The following is a 23557-nucleotide window of genomic DNA, read 5'->3' on the forward strand; positions in this document are numbered from 1 at the left end:
CATTATGATCAAGCTAAAATTATTTATTCATTTTTAGGCTGAAATTTAAAAGTAAAATAATAATTTTAATATTTTTTAATTATAATTGTTGTTTCTCTTTAATTGTTATTATTATAGGTTATTTTATTTGTTTTTCAAATAATTTTTATTTACCTTACCTATTTATTTATTTACCTTTTGTTGTAAATTTTTATTATACAATTATTTAGTTATTTAGCATTATGATCAAGCTGAAATTATTTGTTTATTTATTTATTTTTAAGCTGAATTTTTTTTTCAGTTAACATTTATTTTATTTAACATTTATTTTAAGTAATAACAATGTTTAGTATCATATTATAAAATTATCTTTTTGGCTTCGGTCATTTTATACTTTTATTTATTTATTTATTGTTACTCTTATTATTATTATTATTATACAGTAAGTTATTTTATTTGTTTTATTTTAAGAATTTTTATTTACCTTACCTATTTTGTTTATTTATTTATTGGTGTGAATTTTTATTTATTTATTTATTTAGCATTATGAAGCTTAAATAATAGATTTTTTATTTGTATTTATTTATTTGATTTTTTTTTTCAGTTTTTATTATTTTATTATAGTTTTTATTATTTAACATTTCTTTTAAGTTTTATTTATAGTTTTATTGTTGGTTTGTCACATCATTGGTGAAGCAGCGTTCACATGTTCTTGAATAAGTGCGAGAGTCACATTCCGTGTCTGAAATGGCTGAAATGTGTGTGCAGGTGGGCAGATCTCCAGCGGGAGTATCTGGTGATAGACGAGCTTTCACGGTTCACATGTTTGTTCGGTCTTTTGTCTCTGTGTGTTCGGGACCGATTGCGGTAAAAGAGCAGAGATAGTAAATGTGAGCGTAATCAAGTCCATTCCTCTGAGCTGTTGAAGTCGAACAAAGCTCCTGCGGACACCGAATCCCAGACACCGCTGACCCGCAGCTGCGGCCCGTCCGCTCTCTCCTAAAGACCCCGAATGGCTCGGCGGAACACGAAACCGGCCGTCGGGACCCGGGAGAGAGCGGCTCACGGTGGGAATGAGGGACGACAGCCTGGGGGGTCCGACTGCTTTCAGAATTCAGGCCAACTTCAGCATTTCAGCTTTGCGTTTTTACTCTTGAGCTCCAGGGATGAGTTAAATAATCATCACTGCTCAAGTTATTGTGTGGCTGCTAGGGTGTTCTGGGTGTTTTCTAGCTTTATTTAATTTTTTAAAAAATAATTTTATTATTTATAGTATTGCTTTTTTCCCCAGTTTTAGTTTATTATTTTTAAACTCATTTGAAAAAGTTTTTTTATTTTTCTGTTTTTTTTTTATTTATTTATTTATTTTTTTGTATTCTTTTTTAGTATTATTAGTATTGTAATATTATAATAGTATTATATTTTATTCAGGTCCAGTAAGTGCTCATCTGGAAATATTTGACAATATTTATATATATATATTTTTTTCCTTTTATAATATAGTTTTTCTTTTTTTTTTTTTTTTTTTTTTTGGATAGAATTGTTCTTATCTTTAGTATTTTAAAATTATTCTTATTTTTTTATCTTTTAGGCTTTCATCAGATATTATACTTCTTTCTTATTTTATTATTGTTTTTAGACTATTATTGTTTTTTTAATAATTTCTATTAACCTATTTCTTTACTTTGTGTTGTGAATTATTATTTTTATATAATTGATTTATTATATTTATTTTTTTATTTAACTTTATGAATTATTTTATTTATATTTTTAAATTTTATTGTATTCTTTTTTACTTCACTTTTTTCATTTTTATTATAGAATTGTTTTTATATTATTTTAGTATATAAAGTATTATTTATAGTATTATGGTATAATTTTATTTTAATCTTTTGGACAGATTTTTTTTCTTGTATAATTTTTTAAGTTAATAATAACTTTTAACTTTAATAATGTAAATTATCTCTTTTTTTTCTTTTTTCCCCTCTTCTTTCGTTGTTATTTTTATTGAATTGTTTTATTGTTCCATTATTATCTGTGGTATATATATATATATATATATATATATATATATATACACACACACACATATATATATATATGTGTGTGTGTGTGTGTATATATATATATATATATATATATATATATATAATAAAAAGAATAAGTAAAAAAAAGAATATAATAAAATACAAAATGTAAAAAAATTATTTACAATGCTGATTAAAATGAATAATAAAATAATAAAAAGAATAAGTAAAAAAAGAATATAATAAAATACAAAATGTAAAAAAAAATTATTTACAATGCTGATTAAAATGAATAATATATATATATATATATATATTATTCATTTTAATCAGCATTGTAAATAATTTTTTTATATATATTATTCATTTTTATTAAAATGAATAATATATATATATATATATATATATATATATTTATTATTCATTTTAATCAGCATTGTAAATAATTTTTTTTACATTTTGTATTTTATTATATTCTTTTTTTACTTCACCTTTTGGTGTGAATTATTATTATTATTATTATTATTTATTTATTTTTAATATAATTGTTTTTATATTATTTTATTATATATATTATATATATTATAAATTATAAATTATTTTATTTTAATCTTTTGGATGGATTTTTTCCTTTTCTTATTTTTTATACAATTGTTTTTAGATTCTTAGTTTTAACTTTAATAATGTAAATGATCTTTTTTTTCTTTTACTCTTTTTTTTCTTCTTTCGTAGTTATTTTTATTGAATTGTTTTATTGTTTCTATTATTATCGGTGGTGTTATATTATATATATATATATATATATATATATATATATATATATATATATATTTATATATATATATATATATAATTTTATTCCGCCTTGTAAATTATTTTTTTTATATTTTGTATTTTATTGTATTCTTTTTTAATTCACCTTTTGGTGTGACTTTTGTTTTATTTTGTTTTTTATACAGTTGTTTTTATACAATTGTTCTTATATTATTTTATTATATGTAGTATTATAGATTATTTTATTTTAATGTTTTGGGCAGATTTTTTTTCTTTAATTATTTTTATAGAATTGTTTTTAGATTATTTTAACTTTAATAATGTAAATGATCTTAATTTGTTTTTCAATTTTTTTTATTTTACTATATTTTTTTTTCTTTCATTGTTATGATATTATACATTATTTCATTTTATTAACTTAGTAACTTATTTTTTAAAATATTTTTATTTTATTGTATTCTTTATTCACCTTTGGTGTGATTTTATTTTTTTCTAGAATTGTTTTTATATTATTTTATTACATATAGTATTCTATCTTTTGGACAGATTTTTAGATTCTTACTTTTAACTTTAATAATGTAAATTATTTGTTTTTAAATTTTTTATTTTACTCTTTTTTTTCTTCTTTCATTTTTTTATTGAATTGTTTTATTGTTCCATTATTTTCTGTGGTATTATATGTAGTATTCTTTTTTTTTTTTTTTTTTTTTTTTTTTTTTTTTTGGCTGTATTCTTTTTTATATAATTTTTTAGCATTATAAATTATTTTATTTAATTTTTCTTTGTATTCTTTTTTGACTTCACTTTTGGTGTAAATTATATATAATTGTGTTTATGTTATTATGTTATATATAGTATTATAGATGATTTAATTATTTTAGATTTTTTTTTTCTTTTATTATTTTTATAGAATTGTTTTTTCTCACTTTTAGCTGTAGTAGTATAGTTTTTTTTTTTACTTTATTTTTGTTATTTTTTATATAGCTGTTTTAATATTCCATTATTATCTAAGGCATTATAATTTATTTATTTTTTATTCTTTTGGACTATTTGGCTTTGTTTTGACTTCTTCTGTTCTGAGTGTTTGCTGAGACATTTCGAGAAATCATTCACATCTGAATCACAATGTTGATGTTGTTTTGAGGTGTTTTGCATTCGTGAGATCTGTAGATCATGCGATGGACGCTCTGCTGAGCGTGAACTCTTATTTCAAACGTTAAACACGCCTCATTAGTTAAAGCAGCTGCTGTAAAACATCAATCATATTCACTCGTTCTCTCTTAAACGAGGAAAGAAAGCGTAAAAGCGTGGGCTGTTATCTTGAGTTCTGCTTAGGAAGCAGTTTTCAGCTCATTTGTTGTTCACAGATGTTTAGACGCATGTTCAAGTTGTTCCATGAAGCGTCGGTGATGTGTATGTGCTGCTGTAAGCGCAGGTGTTCGTGAGTCTGTGTGACGTCAAACGCTGCAGATCCGATTCCTGCTTATCTGAGCTCCGCTTCTCCTCGCCGGTCACATTTACATTCCTGCGCCGATAACCGCTTTTGCTTTGTTTTAATACACGCCTCTCTCTGTTTCTGCTGCACTTTCTTTGATTGTCTAAAATGCTCCTTCAGCATTTTACACTTTATTGTCGCCTTTGCATTTCTTTTGGCTTTCTTTATTTCTTTCCAGTGTTTTGGTGTGAATGCAGTTAGAATTGGGTGTTTCTGACTGTTCAGCTTTTGGACTAAATAGTTCTTCTTTTATTATTATAGTTGTAATTATAGTTTATATTTAGTTTTTTTGTTTATGCTTTTGGTGTAACTTCTTATTTTTACGTAAATGTTTTTATTGTTTGTTGTGTTATAAATTGTTGCAATTTTTTATTTATTCTTTTTAATTCCACCTTTTTCACCAGGTTTTTCTACTTGATTGTTAATTATTATAGAACTATTTTATTGTCTACTATCTTTTATTTATAATATTATAAATGTATTTATTTTGATGTATTTTTTTATACATTTTAACTGCACTGACCTATTTTTTTTTTTTTTTTTTTTTTTTTACTATTTTTGTGTATTTATTTCCTTTTTAAGTATGTATTAAGAATTTTTTAGAGCAATCAGCTTTTGGTTTGATTTTTATTTTATTTAAAAAAAATGGGGAAAATTGTTTTCTTTGTTCAGGACATGTAGTAACAATTAGTATTTAATTGTAATTTAAACTTCTTTATGTAATTTCCTTTTTTTTTTTATATATATATATATATATATATATATATATGTATATATATATACTTTTAGATTCTTTATTTTATTGTTTTACATTTATTTTATTATTTTTGATTGTTCATTTTTATTTTATTTAATTTTAATTTTTTTTTTTTTTCCATTTTCTTTTATTTTTTGGCTGGTGGGGAACTTTTATTTATAGTGTGATGTATTATAGATATTTTTATCTGATTTTTTCCTTCTTTTATTGATAATTTCTTCTTATACTTCTTATATATTCTTTATTTTATTATTTATAGTATTATAAAATTGTTTTACATGTTTTCCATTTGTTGTATTATTTTTGATTGTTCGGCCTGTCGTCTTTTTTATTTTATTTTATTTTATTTTATTTATTTATTTATTTCTTTGTTTTTGGCTGGTGGGGAAAATGGTTTTCTTTGTTCAGGACACATTTCATGTTTATTTGTAATTTAATCTTTTTTATATTCTTACTTTTATTTGTAGTGTAATGTTTTATAGATTTTTTTATCAGATTCTTTAAATTGGTAATTTCTATGTACTTCTTTTATATTCTTTATTTATAGTATTATAAAATTGTTTACCATTTATTTTATTATTTTTGATTGTTCAGCCTGTGGTTTTTATTTATTTTATTTTATTTTATTTTATTTTATTTTATTTTATTTTATTATTTTATTTTATTTTTTGACTGGTGGTTTTCTTTGTTTGGGACACAACATTTCATATTTAATTATAGTTTAATCTTTTTTATATTCTTTTATTTAGTGTAATGTTTTATATTTTTTATATTTTATATTTATATTTTTATCTGACATTTTTTTCCTTCTTTTATTTGTAATTTCTATATACTTCTTTTATATTATTTATTTTATGATTTATAGTATTATAAATTATTGTTTACCATTTATTTTATTATTTTCGATTGTTCAGTCGCGTATTTTATTTTATATTATTTTATTTATTTTTTTTTTTTTTGGCTGGTGGGGAGAATGGATTTCAGGACACATTTCGTGTTTATTTGTAATTTAATCTTTTTTATATTCTTACTTTTATTTGTAGTGTAATGTTTTATAGATTTTTTATCTGATTTTTTTTTTATTGGTAATTTCTATGTACTTCTTTTATATTCTTTATTTATATTATTATAAAATTGTTTACCATTTATTTTATTATTTTTGATTGTTCAGCCTGTGGTTTTTATTTTATTTTATTTTATTATTTTATTTTATTTTATTTTTTGACTGGTGGTTTTCTTTGTTCAGGACACAACATTTCATATTTAATTGTAATTTAATCTTTTTTTATATTCTTACTTTTATTTAGTGTAATGTTTTATAGATATTTTTATCTGACATTTTTTCCTTTTTTTATTTGTAATTTCTATATACTTCTTTTATATTCTTTATTTTATTATTTATAGTATTATAAATTATTGTTTACCATTTATTTTATTATTTTCGATTGTTCAGTCGTATTTTATTTTATTTTATTTTATTTTATTTTATTTATTTTATTTTTTTTGGCTGGTGGGGAAAATGGATTTCAGGACACATTTCATGTTTATTTGTAATTTAATCTTTTTTATATTCTTACTTTTATTTGTAGTGTAATGTTTTATAGATTTTTTTATCAGGTTTTTTTAATTGGTAATTTCTATGTACTTCTTTTATATTCTTTATTTATAGTATTATAAAATTGTTTACCATTTATTTTATTATTTTTGATTGTTCAGCCTGTGGTTTTTATTTTTTTATTTTATTTTATTTTATTTTATTTTATTTTATTATTTTATTTTATTTTATTTTTTGACTGGTGGTTTTCTTTGTTCAGGACACAACATTTCATATTTAATTGTAATTTAATCTTTTTTTATATTCTTACTTTTATTTAGTGTAATGTTTTATAGATATTTTTATCTGACCTTTTTTCCTTCTTTTATTTGTAATTTCTATATACTTCTTTAATATTCTTTATTTTATTATTTATAGTATTATAAATTATTGTTTACCATTTCTTTTATTATTTTCGATTGTTCAGTCTGTTTATTTTATTTTATGTTATTTTATTTTATTTTATTTTATTTTATTTTATTTTATTTCCGGTGGCCAGAATGGTTTTCCCACTGTATTCATGTATTATATAATTATAATTGAATCATTTTCGACCTCAGTAGCCACTCATCTGAGCATCTCTCTGGCGTTTGCCGTCGTAAGCATCATGTGTTTTTTTGGGGTTTTTTTTCTGAGGCGGATCTCAGTGAGTCAGCAGGAGCGCTGGACGTCTCTATGGGCTCTAATCTCATCTCTGGCTACAGTAGACCATTTATTCCTCACTGTACAGCAGACACTTTATCCGCTGAGAGCCGGTTCTCCGTCGCATTAGGGGCCGTTTGTGCTCATGCGCAGTGGAATGGCAGGAATGTGGCCGGGATCTGATGCGGCCCCTCGTCCCGCAGGAGTCGCTGGATAATGACCAGCGCTGATGCATTCAGGTGGAATCCTGGGACGGCTGGAGCGTGTCGGGACAAAATGAGAGACAGAGAGAGTAAATGAAGGACAGGGGAGGGTGAGCGGATAAAAAAACCCATGAGTCAGAATTCCTGAGATTGGAATTTCAGGATTAAATTAAAGGGATCACTGAAACAGTTGGGAATGCAGAGGAGAGTCAGGGTGGTGATGGATGTTGAATACAAAGCTTTAACGTTTCATTTTAATATTTGCAAATTTAGTTTAGATTGTGAATAGAAAGAGAGGGAGAGCTTTTTATTTTTGCATGTTTTATTTATTTTACAGTGTTTTCTTATTTTGGAAAATAAATAAATTTATGCACAATAAAACCACCACAGAAAACAACCAACATTTAATCTCTTCACCAAACAAAACTGACCAACATTCTTTAACGGACTGAAATAATTGAAGGATTGAAACAACATTTAAATGTCTTAACCAAACAAAACCAATCAACATTTAAATCTCTTAACGGAAAAAAACCCAACTGATACTGTATTTAAATCTCTTAACTGAATGTTACTGACCAACATTTAAATCTCCAAACCAAAAGAAACCAACCGACATTTAAATCTGTCAACGGAACAAAACAGCCTGATGTTTAAATCCCTTTTCTGAACGAAACCAACTAATGTTTAAATCTCTTAACGGAAAAAAACAACCGGTGTTTTCTTAACTGAAACAAAACCAACCAACATTTAAATCTCTCAACCTTAAATCTCTTAACGGAACAAAACTGACTGGTGTTTACATCTCTTTACTGAATAAAACCAACCATTGTTTAAATCTCTTAACCGAATGAAAGTGACTAATGTTTAAATCTCTTAATGAAAAACAACTGCTGTTTAAAACTCTTAACTGAACAAAACCGACCAACATTTAAATTTCCTAACGGAACAAAACTGACTGATGTTTAAATCTCTTAACGGAAAAAAACAACTGTTGTTTAAAACTCTTAACGGAGCAAAAACGACTGATGTTGAAATCTCTTTACTGAACAAAGCCAACCAACATTAAAAGGAGAAGTCCACTTCCAGAACAACAATTTACAGATAATGTACTCACCCCCTTGTCGTCCAAGATGTTCATGTCTTTCTTTCTTCAGCTGTAAAGAAATTATGTTTTTTGAGGGAAACATTTCAGGATTTTTCTCCATATGATGGACTGATTTGGTGCCCCGATTTTGAACTTCCAAAAAGCAGTTTAAATGTGGCTTCAAATGATCCCAGCCGAGGAAGAAGGGTCTTATTTAGCAAAACGATTGGTTATTTTCATTAAAAAAAGAGAATTCTGGAAGTGGACTTCTCCTTTAAATATCCCAACTGAACAAAACTGACCAAACGTTTAAATCTCTTAATTGAACAAAAACCGACCAATGTTTAAATCTCTTAACCTGAATTAAATGGGCCAATGTTTAAATCTGTTAAGTGAATAAAACCAACCAACTTTGAAATATCCCAACCAATCAAAATAGACCAACATTTGAATCTCTTAACAGAACAAAAACGACTGATGTTTAAATCTTTTAACTGAACGAAACTGAACGTTTAAATTTTTTAATCTGAATAAAATAGACCAACGTTTAAATCTCTGAACTAAACAAACCAACCAACGTTTTAATCTCTTAACTGAATGAAAACCAACCAACGTTTAAATCTCCTAACCAAACAAAACCGACCAACATTTAAATCTCAACTGAACGAAACTGACCAATGTTTAAATCTCTTAATTGAACAAAACCGACCAGCGTTTATATCTCTTAAATTGAACGAAACCAATCAACGTTTAAATCTCTTAACAAAACCAACCAACCAATATTTAAATCTCTTAACTGAATGAAAACCGACCAATGTTTAAATCTCCTAACCAAACAAAACCAACTGATGTTTAATCTCTTAACCTAAATAAAACAGACCAACGTTTAAATCTCTGAACTAAACAAACCAACCAACGTTTAAATCTCTTAACTGAATGAAAACCAACCAACGTTTAAATCTCCTAACCAAACAAAACCGACCAACATTTAAATCTCTCTCTCGAAATAGACCAACTTTTAAATCTCTTAACTAAACAAACCAACTAACGTTTAAATCTCTTAACTGAACAAAAACTGACCAATGTTTAAATCTCTTAATTGAACAAAACCGACCAACGTTTATATCTCTTAAATTGAACGAAACCAATCACCGTCTAAATCTCTTAACCTAAATAAAACAGACCAACGTTTAAATCTCTTAACTAAACAAACCAACCAACGTTTAAATCTCTTAACTGAATGAAAACCAACCAACGTTTAAATCTCCTAACCAAACAAAACCGACCAACATTTAAATCTCTCTCTCGAAATAGACCAACTTTTAAATCTCTTAACTAAACAAACCAACTAATGTTTAAATCTCTTAATTGAACAAAACCGACCAACGTTTATATCTCTTAAATTGAACGAAACCAATCAACGTTTAAATCTCTTAACCTGAACAAAACAGACCAATGTTTAAATCTCTTAACAAAACCAACCAATGTTTAAATGTCTTAATGGAACCATTAAGCAAAACAAAACAGACTAATTTCTAAATCTCTTAACTGAACAAGACTAACCAACGTTTTAATCTGTTAATCAACAGACGTTTAAATCTCTTAACCTGAATTAAATGGGCCAATGTTTAAATCTGTTAACTGAATAAAACCAACCAACTTTGAAATATCCCAACCAAACAAAATAGACCAACATTTGAATCTCTTAACAGAACAAATCCGACTGATGTTTAAATCTCTTAACTAAACCAACCAACATTTAAATCTCTTAATTGAATGAAAACCGACCAACGTTTAAATCTCCTAACCAAACAAAACCAACTGATGTTTAAATCTCTTAACTGAATGAAACTGAATGTTTAAATCTCTTAACCTGAATAAAATAGACAAACATTTAAATCTCTTAACTAAACAAACCAACTAACGTTTAAATCTCTTAACTGAATGAAAACTGACCAGTGTTTAAATCTCTTAATTGAACAAAACCGACCAACGTTTAAATGTCTTAATGGAACCATTAAGCAAAACAAAACAGACTAATTTCTAAATCTCTTAACTGAACAAGACTAACCGACGTTTCAATCTGTTAATCAATAGACGTTTAAATCTCTTAAACTGAATGAAACGGACCAACATTTAAATCTCTTAATGGAACAAAACTGACCAATGTTTAAAATCTCTTAACCAAACAAAACCAACTGACGTTCAAATCTCTTAAAGCGGTCATCGGATCGGTCAAGTTCTGTACCTGTACTTGTAAATATCTTAACCAAACGAAACCCACCAACATTTAAATCTTTTAATGAAACAAAACAGGCCGACATTTAAATCTCTTAAAACTGGCCACAGTTTAAATCTCTTAATGGAAGGGAAACTCACCAATGTTTAAATCTCTTAAACGAGCAAAACCGACTGAGTCTCTGAATAGAACAAAACTAACCAAAATTTAAATGTGTTACTTAAACGAAACCGACAAATATTTGAATCTCTTAACGGAACAAAACCAAACGACATTTAAATCTCTTAATCAAACATAACCGACAAACATTTAAATCACATAACAAATGAATCGGTTGGATAATCAAATTCAAATCCTCTTATGTGTCGTTCATCAGATGATTGAAGTAAACTGGTTTGTGGAAAACATTTCATGCTGACTTTGAGGCCTGCGTCTGCGTCACGAACGATAACAATCCGTCTGTCGGCACGTCGGAGATAGAGAGACGTGTAAAGATAAACATGCCATCTCAGTGGCTGTGATCACAATGTGGCCAGGGGTTACATTCGACCTTTGACCTTTGACATTTAACCGCTTCCACAGTATTGTTCACTGAGATGATGTTGTGATGGTGACATGTGTTTGACAGACCAACAGACCGCCAGTGGTCGTCACACACACACATCTGTGGCAGAATAGGAATTAAAGGGATCGTTCACCCAAAAATGAAAAAAAAAAAAAGTTGTTCTGCTCTGTGCGTTTTCATGTATCTTCACTATTTAAGTGAGGTTAAGGGGGGGTTGTGGTTGCCGTGGCGACATACCTGGATGACCTCATGCTTGGCGACAGCCGCGAGGGGAAGCAGAGTCCGCGGTGACCTCACCGCCAGATATCGCCGTGGAAACACTGATTCATGCTGTAAAAAAACAGAGCCTCGAGCGCCGACCCCCGAGAGCCGCTAAAACAGCCCGTAAACCTCACGCACGCACACCTCGCTGTCCGCCCCGCGCTGTTTTCGAGCGTTCATCTTATCCAGCAGGTCACTTCCTCTAAATCTTTTCTCCTCATAAAAGTTTTTACGTTTCCTTCAGCATTACATCACCCTCGGCCCCTGCTGATGATGTCATCCACGGGTCCTGGCAGTGTCTGAAATGCACTTTCTCCTTACGGGCCAACATTCGCCTCCTGGACTGGATTTACAGAAGCACTTTTACTCTTACGAGGGCAGAGTTTGATTTTACGCAACCGTGATCACTTTTTTTTCCACTATTACTCAATAAATTCTCATGAAAGTGACTCAGATTGTCATTTCGAGTTCATTTCCATTGGGATGTGACTGAAAGTGGTGTGTACTGTGTAATTAGTTCATTTCCATCAGTTTGACATGTTCATGTCAGTTAGAGGACTGATTGTGAACATGATTGGCTGGCATTATCAGATTGACAGGCTGATCAGCCAATCACAGCACACTAGACGCACCGCATCCCATTTTTAATTGATTCCTCAGAAACTTTAGAATTAATGAATGTTGTATTTGGTTTATTAAGAAAAAAATGATCAGAATGGTGTAATGCACTACTGGGAGATATTTTGCCCTCACGTTGTAAATATCTAGAACATTTTTTATTTCTTTCAATGGCATTTTTCCCTTTAAATCCTTGTTAATTTCTGCCCCTGGTTCTTGGACGGGATGAGAGCATGTTGTAATTCAGAGAAACTCAATCCAGGTCCGGATGTCTCTCTCTGACTCTCTCTCACCTCTATAAATGTGTAATGTGAACACAACTGTTGCATTTAGCTCTTAAGTGACTATAAACACGTTTAATTATTGCATCATAATGTTTGACCACCAAGTGTCAGACAGCCAACGGCTCTCGCTTCAGATTTCAATTTTAAGCCAGTCCTCTCGGTTTAAAATTCCCTGGATAAATTTCAGTGGTGAAGTCACATACTGTTTTGCTGTACAGTTGCTAGGGTGTTGCTAAGTGGTTGCTAGGGTGTTCTGTTTGGTATATTCTTTGCTATATAGTTGCTAAGGAGTTCTGGGTTGTTTCTAGGGTTTTGCTATATCATTCACATTGTGTTCTGGGCAGTTGGCAGGTGTTGCTATGTTGTTGCTAGGGTGTTCTGATCGGTGTATACTTTGTTTTCAGTTGATATGGTGTTGTGGGTAGTTTCTAGGGAGTCACTATATTGTTGCCAGGGTGTTGCTATGCGGTTACTAGGGTGTTTTGATTGGTATATACTTTGCTACAGTTGCTACAATGTTCTGGGTAGTTGCTAGGGTGTTGCTATATGGTTAAAAGATTGTTCTGGCCAGATGCCAGGGTGTTGCTAAGGTGTTCTTTATGGTACATACTTTGATATATAGTCATTAAGGAGTTCTGTGTAGTTTCTAGGGTTTCTATATGGTGCGTGAGTGTTCTGGCCAGTTGGTAGAATGGTTTGGCTAGTTGCCAGGGTGTTGGTATGTGGTTGCTGGGGTGTTTTGAATGGTATATACTTGCTGCAGTAGTTGCTAAGGATTTCTGGGTAGCTTCTAGGGTGTCGCTATATCATTCAAATTGTGTTCTGAGCAGTTGGCAGGTGTTGCTATGTTGTTGCTAGGGTGTTCTGGTCAGTGAATACTTTGCTTAGCAGTTGCTATGGTGTTCTGGGTAGTTTCTAGGTTGTCGCTATATTGTTGCCAGGGTGTTGCTATGTGGTTGCTAGGCTGTTCTGATTGGTGTATATGTTTGCTACAGTTGCTAAGATGTTCTGGCTAGTTGCTAGTGCATTGCTGTGTGGTTTAAAGATTGTTCTGGTCAGTTGCCACGGTGTTGCTTAAGGTGTCTAAATAGTATATAGTTTGATATACAGTTGCTAAGGAGTTCTGGGTAGTTTCTAGGGTTTTTCTATGTATTTGAAATTGTGTTGTGGCCAGTTGCCACAACACATTAAGGTGTTGTGATCAGTGTATACTTTGTTTTACAGTTGCTACTGTGTTCTAGGTAGTTTCTAGGGTGTTGCTTTATTGTTGCCGAGGTGTTGCTATGTTGTTGCTTGTTTTGATTGGTATATACTTTGCTACAGTTGCTAAGGTGTTCTGGTCGGTTGCCAGGGTGTTGCTATGTTGCTAAGGTATTCTGAGTGGTGAATACTTTGTTGTTATACAGTTTCTAGGGTGTTCTGGGTAGTTTCTAGGGTGTTGCTATATGGTTGAAGTAGTGCTCTGGCCAGTTGCTATGGGGTTGCTAAGGTGTTTTGAGTTCTATGCTCTTTGTTTCTATACAGTTGCTAGGGTGTTCTGGCCAGTTGCCAGGGTGTTGCTAAGGTGTTCTAAATTGTACAGTATATAGTTTGATATACAGTTGCTGTTGAGTTCTGGGTAGTTTCCAGGATGTTGCTATGTTGCTAAGGTATTCTGAGTGGTGAATACTTCGTTTTTATACAGTTTCTAGGGTGTTCTGGGTGGTTTCTAGGGTGTTGCTATATGGTTGAAATAGTGCTCTGGCCAGTCACCAGAGTGCTGCTATGGGGTTGCCAAGGTATTTTGAGTGGTATGTTCTGTTTCTATACAGTTGCTAGGGTGATCTGGCCAGTTGCCAGGTTGTTGCTAATGTGTTCTAAATTGTATATACTTTGATATAGAGTTGCTAAGGAGTTCTGGGTATTTTCTAGTTTGTTTCTATATGGTGCAGAAGTATTCTGGCCGGTTGCCAGGGTGTTGCTATGTTGCTAAGGTATTCAGAGTGGTGAATACTTTGTTGTTATGCAATTTCTAGTGTGTTGCTATATGGTTGGAGTAGTGATCTGGCCAGTTACCAGAGTGTTGCATTGGGGGTTGCTAAGGTGTTTTGAGTGGTATGCTCTTTGTTTTTATACAGTTGCTAGGGTGTTCTGGCCAGTTACCAGGGTGTTGCTAAGGTGTTCTAAATGGTATATACTTTGATATACAGTTTCTGTTGAGTTCTGGGTAGTTTCTACAGTGTTTTTATATGGTGCAAGAGTGTTCTGGCCGGTCGCCATGGTGTTGCTATGTTGCCAAGGTATTCAGAGTGGTGAATACTTTATTGTAATACAGTTTCTAGGGTGTTATGGGTAGTTTCTAGGGTGTTGCTATGTGGTTGAAGTAGTGCTCTGACCAGTTTCCAGAGTGTTGGTATGGGGTTGCTAAGGTGTTTTGAGTGGTATGTGCTTTGTTGCTTGGGTGTTCTATGTGGTTGCTAGGGTGTTGTGATGCATTTTTATGCAGTGTTTTTTTGTAAGTGGCTGCTAAATGAATAAATGTAAATGTTTTTCTGTTTCAGACAGAGGCCATGAAAACTGCGTTGACTGAGCTTGGCCTCAATATAGTGGAGATGACCGATGAATCGGCCACGCTGGATGGAGGAGACGTCCTGTTCACAGGTGCCAAATTTAATGCCTTTGTTAAACATAGACTGCCCTATTTGGCAGCAGCAGCCAAATCCATATGAGTACAGACATACAGACAAACCATATGAGACAAGCCAATCACAGATGATCATCTAGCAAAATATGTACAGAGGAGTCTGAAAGTCTAAAATCACTCATAAGAAGGTCTCTGTTTTGCATTTATTTATCTTTTAATGCCATATTATGTATACAAATTTAAGCAGCAGAACAATTTCGCAACAAGTTGAAACCTGATGTTCTCCAGCATGATTTTAAAGAGCATCTTGAGCATTGTTTGGTTAGTTTTGATTAGTCAACTACAATCAGAGCAGAAAATTAAATATTTTACTGTGTCTCATACTATTTGACCCCACTGACCAAAGATGCATGAAACTATGATGATTATTTTTGCCTTTTAACTCTTTTCCACCAGCATTTTTTAAAGACTACATTGATTGAATTCTGAACGATCAGCAAATCATAGATGGAGTAGATTGCTTCCATCAACACCCCCAAAGCATCACAGTCCAATGGTCCTGATGGTGGGGAAAGAGTTAACTATCAAAACACACTCATTCCTCTATGTTTACAAAAAGTCTCAACTGCACTTTTAAACAGTTCTTTCTAAAAAATCTGCAGCTGTGAATCAGCTTTACTTGCTGTGGAAATGTTCCTCCTACTAACGTTCATTGTGTCTGGTTGGTTCCCTGAATTCAATGTGGGTCACCTTTAGTGGTGGCTGGAAAACTGCAGCCGTACACCTAATTGGGTCTGGAGACGTTCGGCTGGAGTCGTTCCCGGCCAGAAACATTTCTTTCTGGCGTCACGAAGCTCGTATCTGCTGTGTAAAACGTTTAGTGGCTACTGTTCTGGATTCAAGCATCACGTTCCACTGTTCCCAGATCAGACCAGAGCTAATGATGCACAAACTTAAAACCGTTACACCAGAATATGTCAGAAATTGATTTCAGATCACTGTTTAAAAGAAACATACATTTTTACAGATAAATGTTGAAGCTTCTCACTGGCCTCAGATCAGAAGGTTCAGTGGCGGTGATATGGAGTTAAACCCAGTGAACTCAAAGTCATTAAGAAGCTTTAACTAATGTCTCTTTGCAAATTAGTTTGTTTTCCTTTGATCAGTCACGGAAACTAGATACAATCCAAATTGTTGTCTAGACCAGTCTCGTTAATGTCAATGAGCAGATCAGCTGCTGCAGATTCTTCTGGAAATTAATGTAAATGTTTGTCTGGTGTTAAGGTAGAGAATTCTTTGTTGGATTATCAAAGAGGACCAATCAGAGAGGAGCAGAGATCCTGGCCGACGTGTTTAAGGTGAGTCTGATCTATCTGTCTGCCTATATTATATCTGACTATGCCCATTTGTCTGTCTATATGTCTGTCTATACATCTCTCTATATGTCTGTCTATCCATCCGTCTATACATCTGTCCATCCATCCGTCTATACATCTGTCCCTCTGTCCGTCTGTCTATACATCTGTCTCTCCATCCACCTGTCTATACATCTATCCATCCGCCTGTCTATACATCTGTCTATCCATATGTCTGCCTATACATCTGTCTATCTGTCTGTCTGTCTGCCAGTACATCTGTCTATCAGTCTATCTGTCTATCCATTCACCTGTCTATACATCTGTCTCTCCGTCCGCCTGTCTATTCATCTGTCTCTCCGTCTGTCTATACATCTGTCTATCCGTCCGCCTGTCTATACATCAGTCTACATGCTGCCTGTCTATACATCTGTCTGTCCGTCCACCTGTGTGTACGTCTGTCTTTCCATCTGTCTGTCTATACATTTGTCTCTCCGTACACCTGTCTATACATCTGTCTGTCCGTCCGCCTGTCTGTACATCTGTCTACATATTGCCTGTCTATACATCTGTCTATCCGTCCGTCTGTCTGTACATCTGTCTCTCCGTCTGCCTGTCTATACATCGGTCTATCCATCTGCCTATCTGTACATCTGTCTATCTGTCTGTTTGCCTAGACATCTATCTGTCTGCCTGTACATCTGTCTATCCGTCCACCTGTCTATACATCTGTCTGTCTGTCCACCTGTCTGTACGTCTGTCTATCCGTCTGTTTGTCTATACATTTGTCTCTCCATCCGCCTGTCTATTCATCTGTCTCTCTGTCTGTCTGTCTGTCTGTCTATACATCTGTCTATCCGTCCACTTGTCTATACATCTGTCTGTCTGTCCACCTGTCTGTACGTCTGTCTATCCGTCTGTCTGTCTATACATTTGTCTCTCCATCCGCCTGTCTATTCATCTGTCTATCCGTCTGCCTGTCTATACATCTGTCTACATGCTACCTGTCTATACATCTGTCTATCCGTCCACCTGTCTATACACCTGTCTGTCCGTCCACCTGTCTGTACGTCTCTGTCTATCCCTCTGTCTGTCTATACATCTGTCTCTCCGTCCGCCTGTGTATACATCTGTCTCTCCGTCCCCCTGTCTATACATCTGTCTATCCGTCTGTCTGCCTAGACATCTGTCTGTCTGTCTGCCTATACATCTGTCTATCCATGTCTGCCTAGACATCTGTCTATCCGTCTGTCTGCCTATACATCTGTCTATCTGTCTGCCTAGACATCTGTCTATCCGTCTGTCTGCCTATACATCTGTCTATCTGTCTGTCTGCCTGTACATCTGTCTATCCGTCTGTCTGTCTATACATACATGTCCATCCGTCTGTCTATCTGTCTGTCTGCCTATGCATCTGTCTATCCGTCTGTCTGCCTAGACATCTGTCTATCTGTCTGCCTGTACATCTGTCTATCCGTCTATCCGTCTGTCTGTCTATCCATTCACCTGTCTATCCGTCTGTCTGCCTATACATCTGTCTATCTGTCTGTCTGCCTGTACATCTGTCTGTCTGTCTGTACATGTCCATCTGTCTGTCTATCCATCTGTTTGCCTATACATCTATCTGTCTGTCTGTCTATACATCTGTCTATCCGTCTGTCTGCCTATACATCTGTCTATCCGTCTGTCTGTCTATACATCTGTCTGTCTGCCTGTACATCTATCCGTCTGTCTGTCTATACATGTCCATCCGTCTGTCTATCCGTCTGTCTGCCTATGCATCTGTCTATCCGTCTGTCTGTCTATACATCTGTCCTGTCCGTCTGTCTGTCTGTACATGTCCATCCGTCTATCTATCCGTCTGTTTGCCTATACATCTGTCTATCCGTCTGTCTGCTTGTACATCTGTCCTGTCCGTCTGTTTGTCTGTACATGTCCATCCGTCTGTCTGTCCGTCTGTTTGCCTATACATCTGTCTATCTGTCTGTCCATCTGTCTGTCTATACATCTGTCTATCCATCTGTCTGTCTATATATCTGTCCGTCTGTCTTTATATGTCTTTCCATCTGTCTGTCAGACAGACAAAGAGACAATTAAATAGACAGATAGACAGATACATCTGTCTACACATCTGTCCATCCATCTGTCTATACATCTATTTATCTGTATACCGTATCTGTCTATCCGTCTCTCTGTATTTCTATCTGTCTATTTATCTGACTCTTCGTCTGTCTATACATCTGTCTGTCCTGTGTCCTGTGTTTGCTGTCTGCCTGTTTGTCTGTTTCAGGGCGTCTCTCTATCCTGTGTTTCTGTCCGTCTGTCTTTCCTCCTCTTCTCTTCGTTCCCAGTGTTTAGTGTGGATCAGTTTAAGCTCCGTCGAGGATGTTTATCTTCTGCAGCGCTGCTTCCACAGACCGAGAACCACGTCAGCCGCAGGCTTTGATTTCTGAATGAAAATCAAACGCTGGTTGTAAGAACAGAACATTCTTTGCTAATGTCACAGATGCTTCTAACGTCACAAGTTCGTAACGAGCCACAAACGAGCTTGAGGAAGCCTGCAGCTCCTTATAGTTCACATGCTGATGGTTTATGGAAACTCTTAATCAGTGCAAAATCGCACAGGTCGCTAAAGTGAAAGCAGAGCTGCTTATCGAAACGTGTTCATAGTACAACGGACAACAATGTTTATAAATACGTCCATACTTTCCACAAAAACATTCCCTTGTTCTCTCCTCAAGAATCTCTGGGCGCATTTTCTCCTCCCATCAAAGTCTGGAGCCCTTTCGGTGTCTTTTTCCAATAAGCAAACCATTTTTTCCTTTTTGATTACCCACTGAGCCAATGCGCTAGTAGTTTATTTGGAGTACACAATATTTTCATTCTGTTTTTATGAGCAAATGTTTCTCCAGTCGGAGCCAAAATGCTTTTGTGCTGATGTGCGTCCCAACTGGACTCTGTTGTACAGGACTACGCCGTGTCCACGGTTCCCGTTCAGGACAGACTTCATCTGAAGACTGTCTGCAGCATGGCCGCACCGGGTCTCATTGCCATCGGATCCAGCGAACCTGCGCAGAAAGTGCTGAAGGTATAAACAAACACAAATGTGTCCGAAAACCTACAACCCAAAAATATTCGTCAGAATTGCTTTCAACATGCTTTCATGCATATTAGAATGATTTCTGTAGGATCATGTGACACTGAAGACTGGAGTAATGATGCTGAAAATTCAGCGTTGATCACAGGAATAAATTACTTTTGAACAGATATTCACATAGTCAACAGTTATTTTAACTTGTAAAAATATTTAACATTTTTTACAGTTTTTCCTGTATTTTTAATCAAATAAATGCAGCCTTGGTGAGCCGAACAGACTTCAAAACCATTAAAAAAATATTCTAATTATTCCACACTTTTCCACAAAAGAAAACTCTTTTGCGTGCATTAAACATTCCAAAATCTGAATTCGACTTGATATTGTCCAGTAAAAGCAGTGAACAGTTAAATGTAATGAATCCAAAGTCTTGCTCCATCATTAATGCGCTTCATTCCTCCAGCGTGCGGATCTCCGGGTCTAATGATAACGGGCTGTTCTGTGACGCTGGTTCTTGCTCAGATTCAGATCAACAGTTGGCACTGGAATGCCTGGATTTGGTGGGATCAGGATAACTGCGAACTGCACAAACATGAAAAACTTCGTCATGGAAATCGGTCACATTGCGCCAAAGTTTCATTATCGCAAAAGCCGCTTCATCCATCCGCCTTTCTCTGTTGTTTTGGCTCATTCCCAGATTCCCAACAGGGGTTCTTAGCATTTTCCCTTCACGTTTGCAGGGATTTGGATGTGTGTCACCACAGTGTTTAATCACATGTGAATTTGGCCTAAATTTACAGAACCATAAATGAATATACATGCACATATGTAATGCACACATGCTAGTGATTTGAAATGCATAAAATTAATATCGATTTAACATAAGGTTTAACATAAACTTCATGTGATGAATATGTTTCATTCACACAAAAAATAAAAACAGATTTCTGCATTCAAATAAATCATGTCTATTTTTAAAATTTAGTTATAATTTTAATAACTATTTGATTTTATTTAAACTGTCATATATTTTTATATTTTTAAACATTTTATTTACTTTTTTATTTTCATATGAATTTGTATATGTTTCTTTATTTGTTTGCATGAATTTATGAATTTGGCATCTATTTTATTTTTAAATAATGATATTGTTATAGTTTTTGTTGTATTTTTAACCATGTTATTTAAATATAATATAATATTAATATTAAATATTTTAATATTGTTTTATTTTAATATTGTGTCAATCACACAAAACATAATGTTTCCATTAACTATGTTTGATTTTATTTAAATAGTCATATATTTTTATATTTTTAAGAATGTTATTTATTTTTTAATCCTTTATTTTTTAGAATTTTATTTTCATACTTTTATATGAATTTTTTTTTTATATTTTTTGTTTTTTTATTTGTTTGCATGAGTTTAGGAATTTGGCATCTATTTTATTTTTAAGTAATGATATTTGTATTTTCAGTCATTCTATTTAAATATTTATAATATAATATTAATATTAATTATTTTAATATTGTTTTATTTTTATATTGCGTCAATCACACACACACACACACACACACACACAAAACAGGCCAGATTTCTGCATTCAGATAAATCATGTATATTTTTTAATAATTTTTTCCATTAACTATTTGATTTTGTTTAAATAGTCATATAGTTTTCTATTTTTAAGAATGTTATTTATTTTTTAATTCTTTATTTTTTAGATTTTTATTTTCAGACTTTTATATGAATTTTTATATATATATATTATTTGTTTGCATGAATTTGGCATCTATTTTATTTTTAAATAATGATCTTGTTATATTTTTTGTTGTATTTTTAATCATTCTATTTAAATATTTCTAATATAATACTAATATTAAATATTTTAATATTGTTTTATTTTTATATTGCGTTAATCACACAAAAAATAAAAACAGGTCAGATTTCTGCGTTCAGATAAATCATGTCTATTTTTTAATAATTGTGTCCATTAACTGTTTTTTTTTTATTATATTTAAATAGTCATACATTTATTTATTTATAAACATTTGATTTATTTTTTACTTTTTCTTTATATATTTTTTTTCAGACTTTTTTTTTTTTTTTTTTTTTGCATGAATTTATAAATTTGGTGTCTATTTTATTTTTAAATAATGATATTTGTATTTTTAGTAATTCTATTTAAATATTTGTAATATAATATTAATATTAAATATTTTAATATTGTTTTATTTTCATAATTTTAAATATATTTTTCTATTATTTTTAGAATATATATATAGTTATAGTTAGTTCTATTTTATAAATATTTATAATATTTCTAATTGTATGTAATATGTTTATTATTTTATGTTAAACCTGTGAAATCCAAAAGGTTGGAAATATTAAATATATTCCAAATAGATAAATCTAGTTCTTTTTAAAATGTAGAATGGATACTATTTCTTCCTTTATATTGCAGAAAGAGTAAACACAATTTGCTATTCTGAACTCAAAACAGGGGATTCAGAGTTCAGTGTAATCAATCCATTGTGTCGTTCTTCTTTTTTCATGCATCACACAGACTGTTGTGTGTTCAGTGTCGCGTCGCCCTCTGCTGCTGTTTCAATGTATTACTGAGGGCATTTTTGACCGGTGACGCATTTTGGGCGGCAGTAATGCTTGTGGTTTTCTCCTCTGCGGTTCCTGCTTCATTCTCACTCTAAATTTAGAGATTTTAGGACGGTCATTTACAGACAATACAATAGTTCGCTGTTAAACGCTTCATTGTGTGTTGCGTCAGCCTCGCTGTAATTATGCTTGATTTTATAAGGCTGCAGATGGAGATTCGGGCAGATTTAATGTGTTCTGCTTTACTCATTAAAAGAGTTGCTTATTATAGATTACAGAAGAATTAGACGGAGAGCTGCGAGTGTGTGTGTGTGTGGTTTTGAACAGACGTGAGTGTTATTATGAACACTATTGTGTGTTTCTCTGTGTCAATCACAGGCTCAGCTGCTCTCGATGAACTCATTCTTCTAGAATAAACCAGTGTAGAGACCAAAAATGAGAGTTTCTTAACTTTTAGTTTAACATTTATTATTTTATTTTGTGTCAAAGCATAAATAGTATTTCATAAGTAGAAATAATCCGCTTCTAAATTCTCATCTAAATTAAATGATTCGCGAACCCACTGATCTGAATCAACCGATTCACGCTCCGAGTCCCGATCTAAATAATGATTCGCGAACCAGAATTTTGGATCAGGACTCGTAGCGCAGATCGCGAATCTTTCAGTTCGCAAAATGATTCGCGATCCCCGCTCCGAAACCCCGATTTCAATCAAAAGATTTGCGAACCCGAAGTCTGAATCTGGATAATGGATCGCGAATCATAATTTCAGATCATGACTCGGAGCGCGGATTGTGAATTATTCAATTCTCAAAATGATTCGCGAACCCGCTCTAAAGTCCCGATCGAAATCAAATGATTCGCGCAACGCGATCCGAAGTCCGGATCTGAATAATGATTCGCGAACCATAATTTCAGATCTTTACTCGAAGCCCGGATCGCGAATCTTTTAGTTCATTCGATCTAAATCAAATGATTCGCAAAGTTCCGATGTAAATCAAGTGATTCGCGAAGTTCCATTTGAAATCAAATGATTCGTGAAGTTCCGATCGAAATCAAATGATTCGCTAAGTTTCGATCGAAATCAAATGATTCGCACAACGCTATCCGAAGTCCGGATCTGAATAATGATTCACGAACCATAATTTCAGATCTCGATTCGAAGCGCGGATCGCGAATCTTTTAATTCATAAAATGATTAGTGAACCTGCTCCAAACCCCCCATCTAAATGATTCACAAACCTCCGATCTAAATCAAATGATTCGCTAAGTTCCAGTCGAAATCAAATGATTCGAAAAGTTCTGATCTAAATCAAATGATTCGCGAAGTTCCGATTGAAATTAAAT

At 32.5% G+C, this 23557-nt stretch overlaps 1 protein-coding gene across 2 annotated transcripts in view; it reads left to right on the forward strand.

Moving 5' to 3' along the window:
* ddah1 (dimethylarginine dimethylaminohydrolase 1) overlaps positions 1-23557 on the forward strand; it is a 98765-nt gene that overhangs the window by 65728 nt on the left and 9480 nt on the right. For both annotated transcript variants that reach the window (XM_051095788.1, XM_051095787.1), the window contains exons 2-4: positions 15066-15165; positions 16433-16506; positions 19472-19591. In XM_051095788.1, the coding sequence (XP_050951745.1) occupies positions 15075-15165; positions 16433-16506; positions 19472-19591 (285 nt within the window). In that variant the 5' untranslated portion in view covers positions 15066-15074. The remainder of the gene's footprint in view (positions 1-15065; positions 15166-16432; positions 16507-19471; positions 19592-23557) is intronic.

This window comes from Labeo rohita, chromosome 23 (genome assembly GCF_022985175.1).
Source record: "Labeo rohita strain BAU-BD-2019 chromosome 23, IGBB_LRoh.1.0, whole genome shotgun sequence".
Classification (NCBI taxonomy): Eukaryota; Metazoa; Chordata; class Actinopteri; order Cypriniformes; family Cyprinidae; genus Labeo; species Labeo rohita.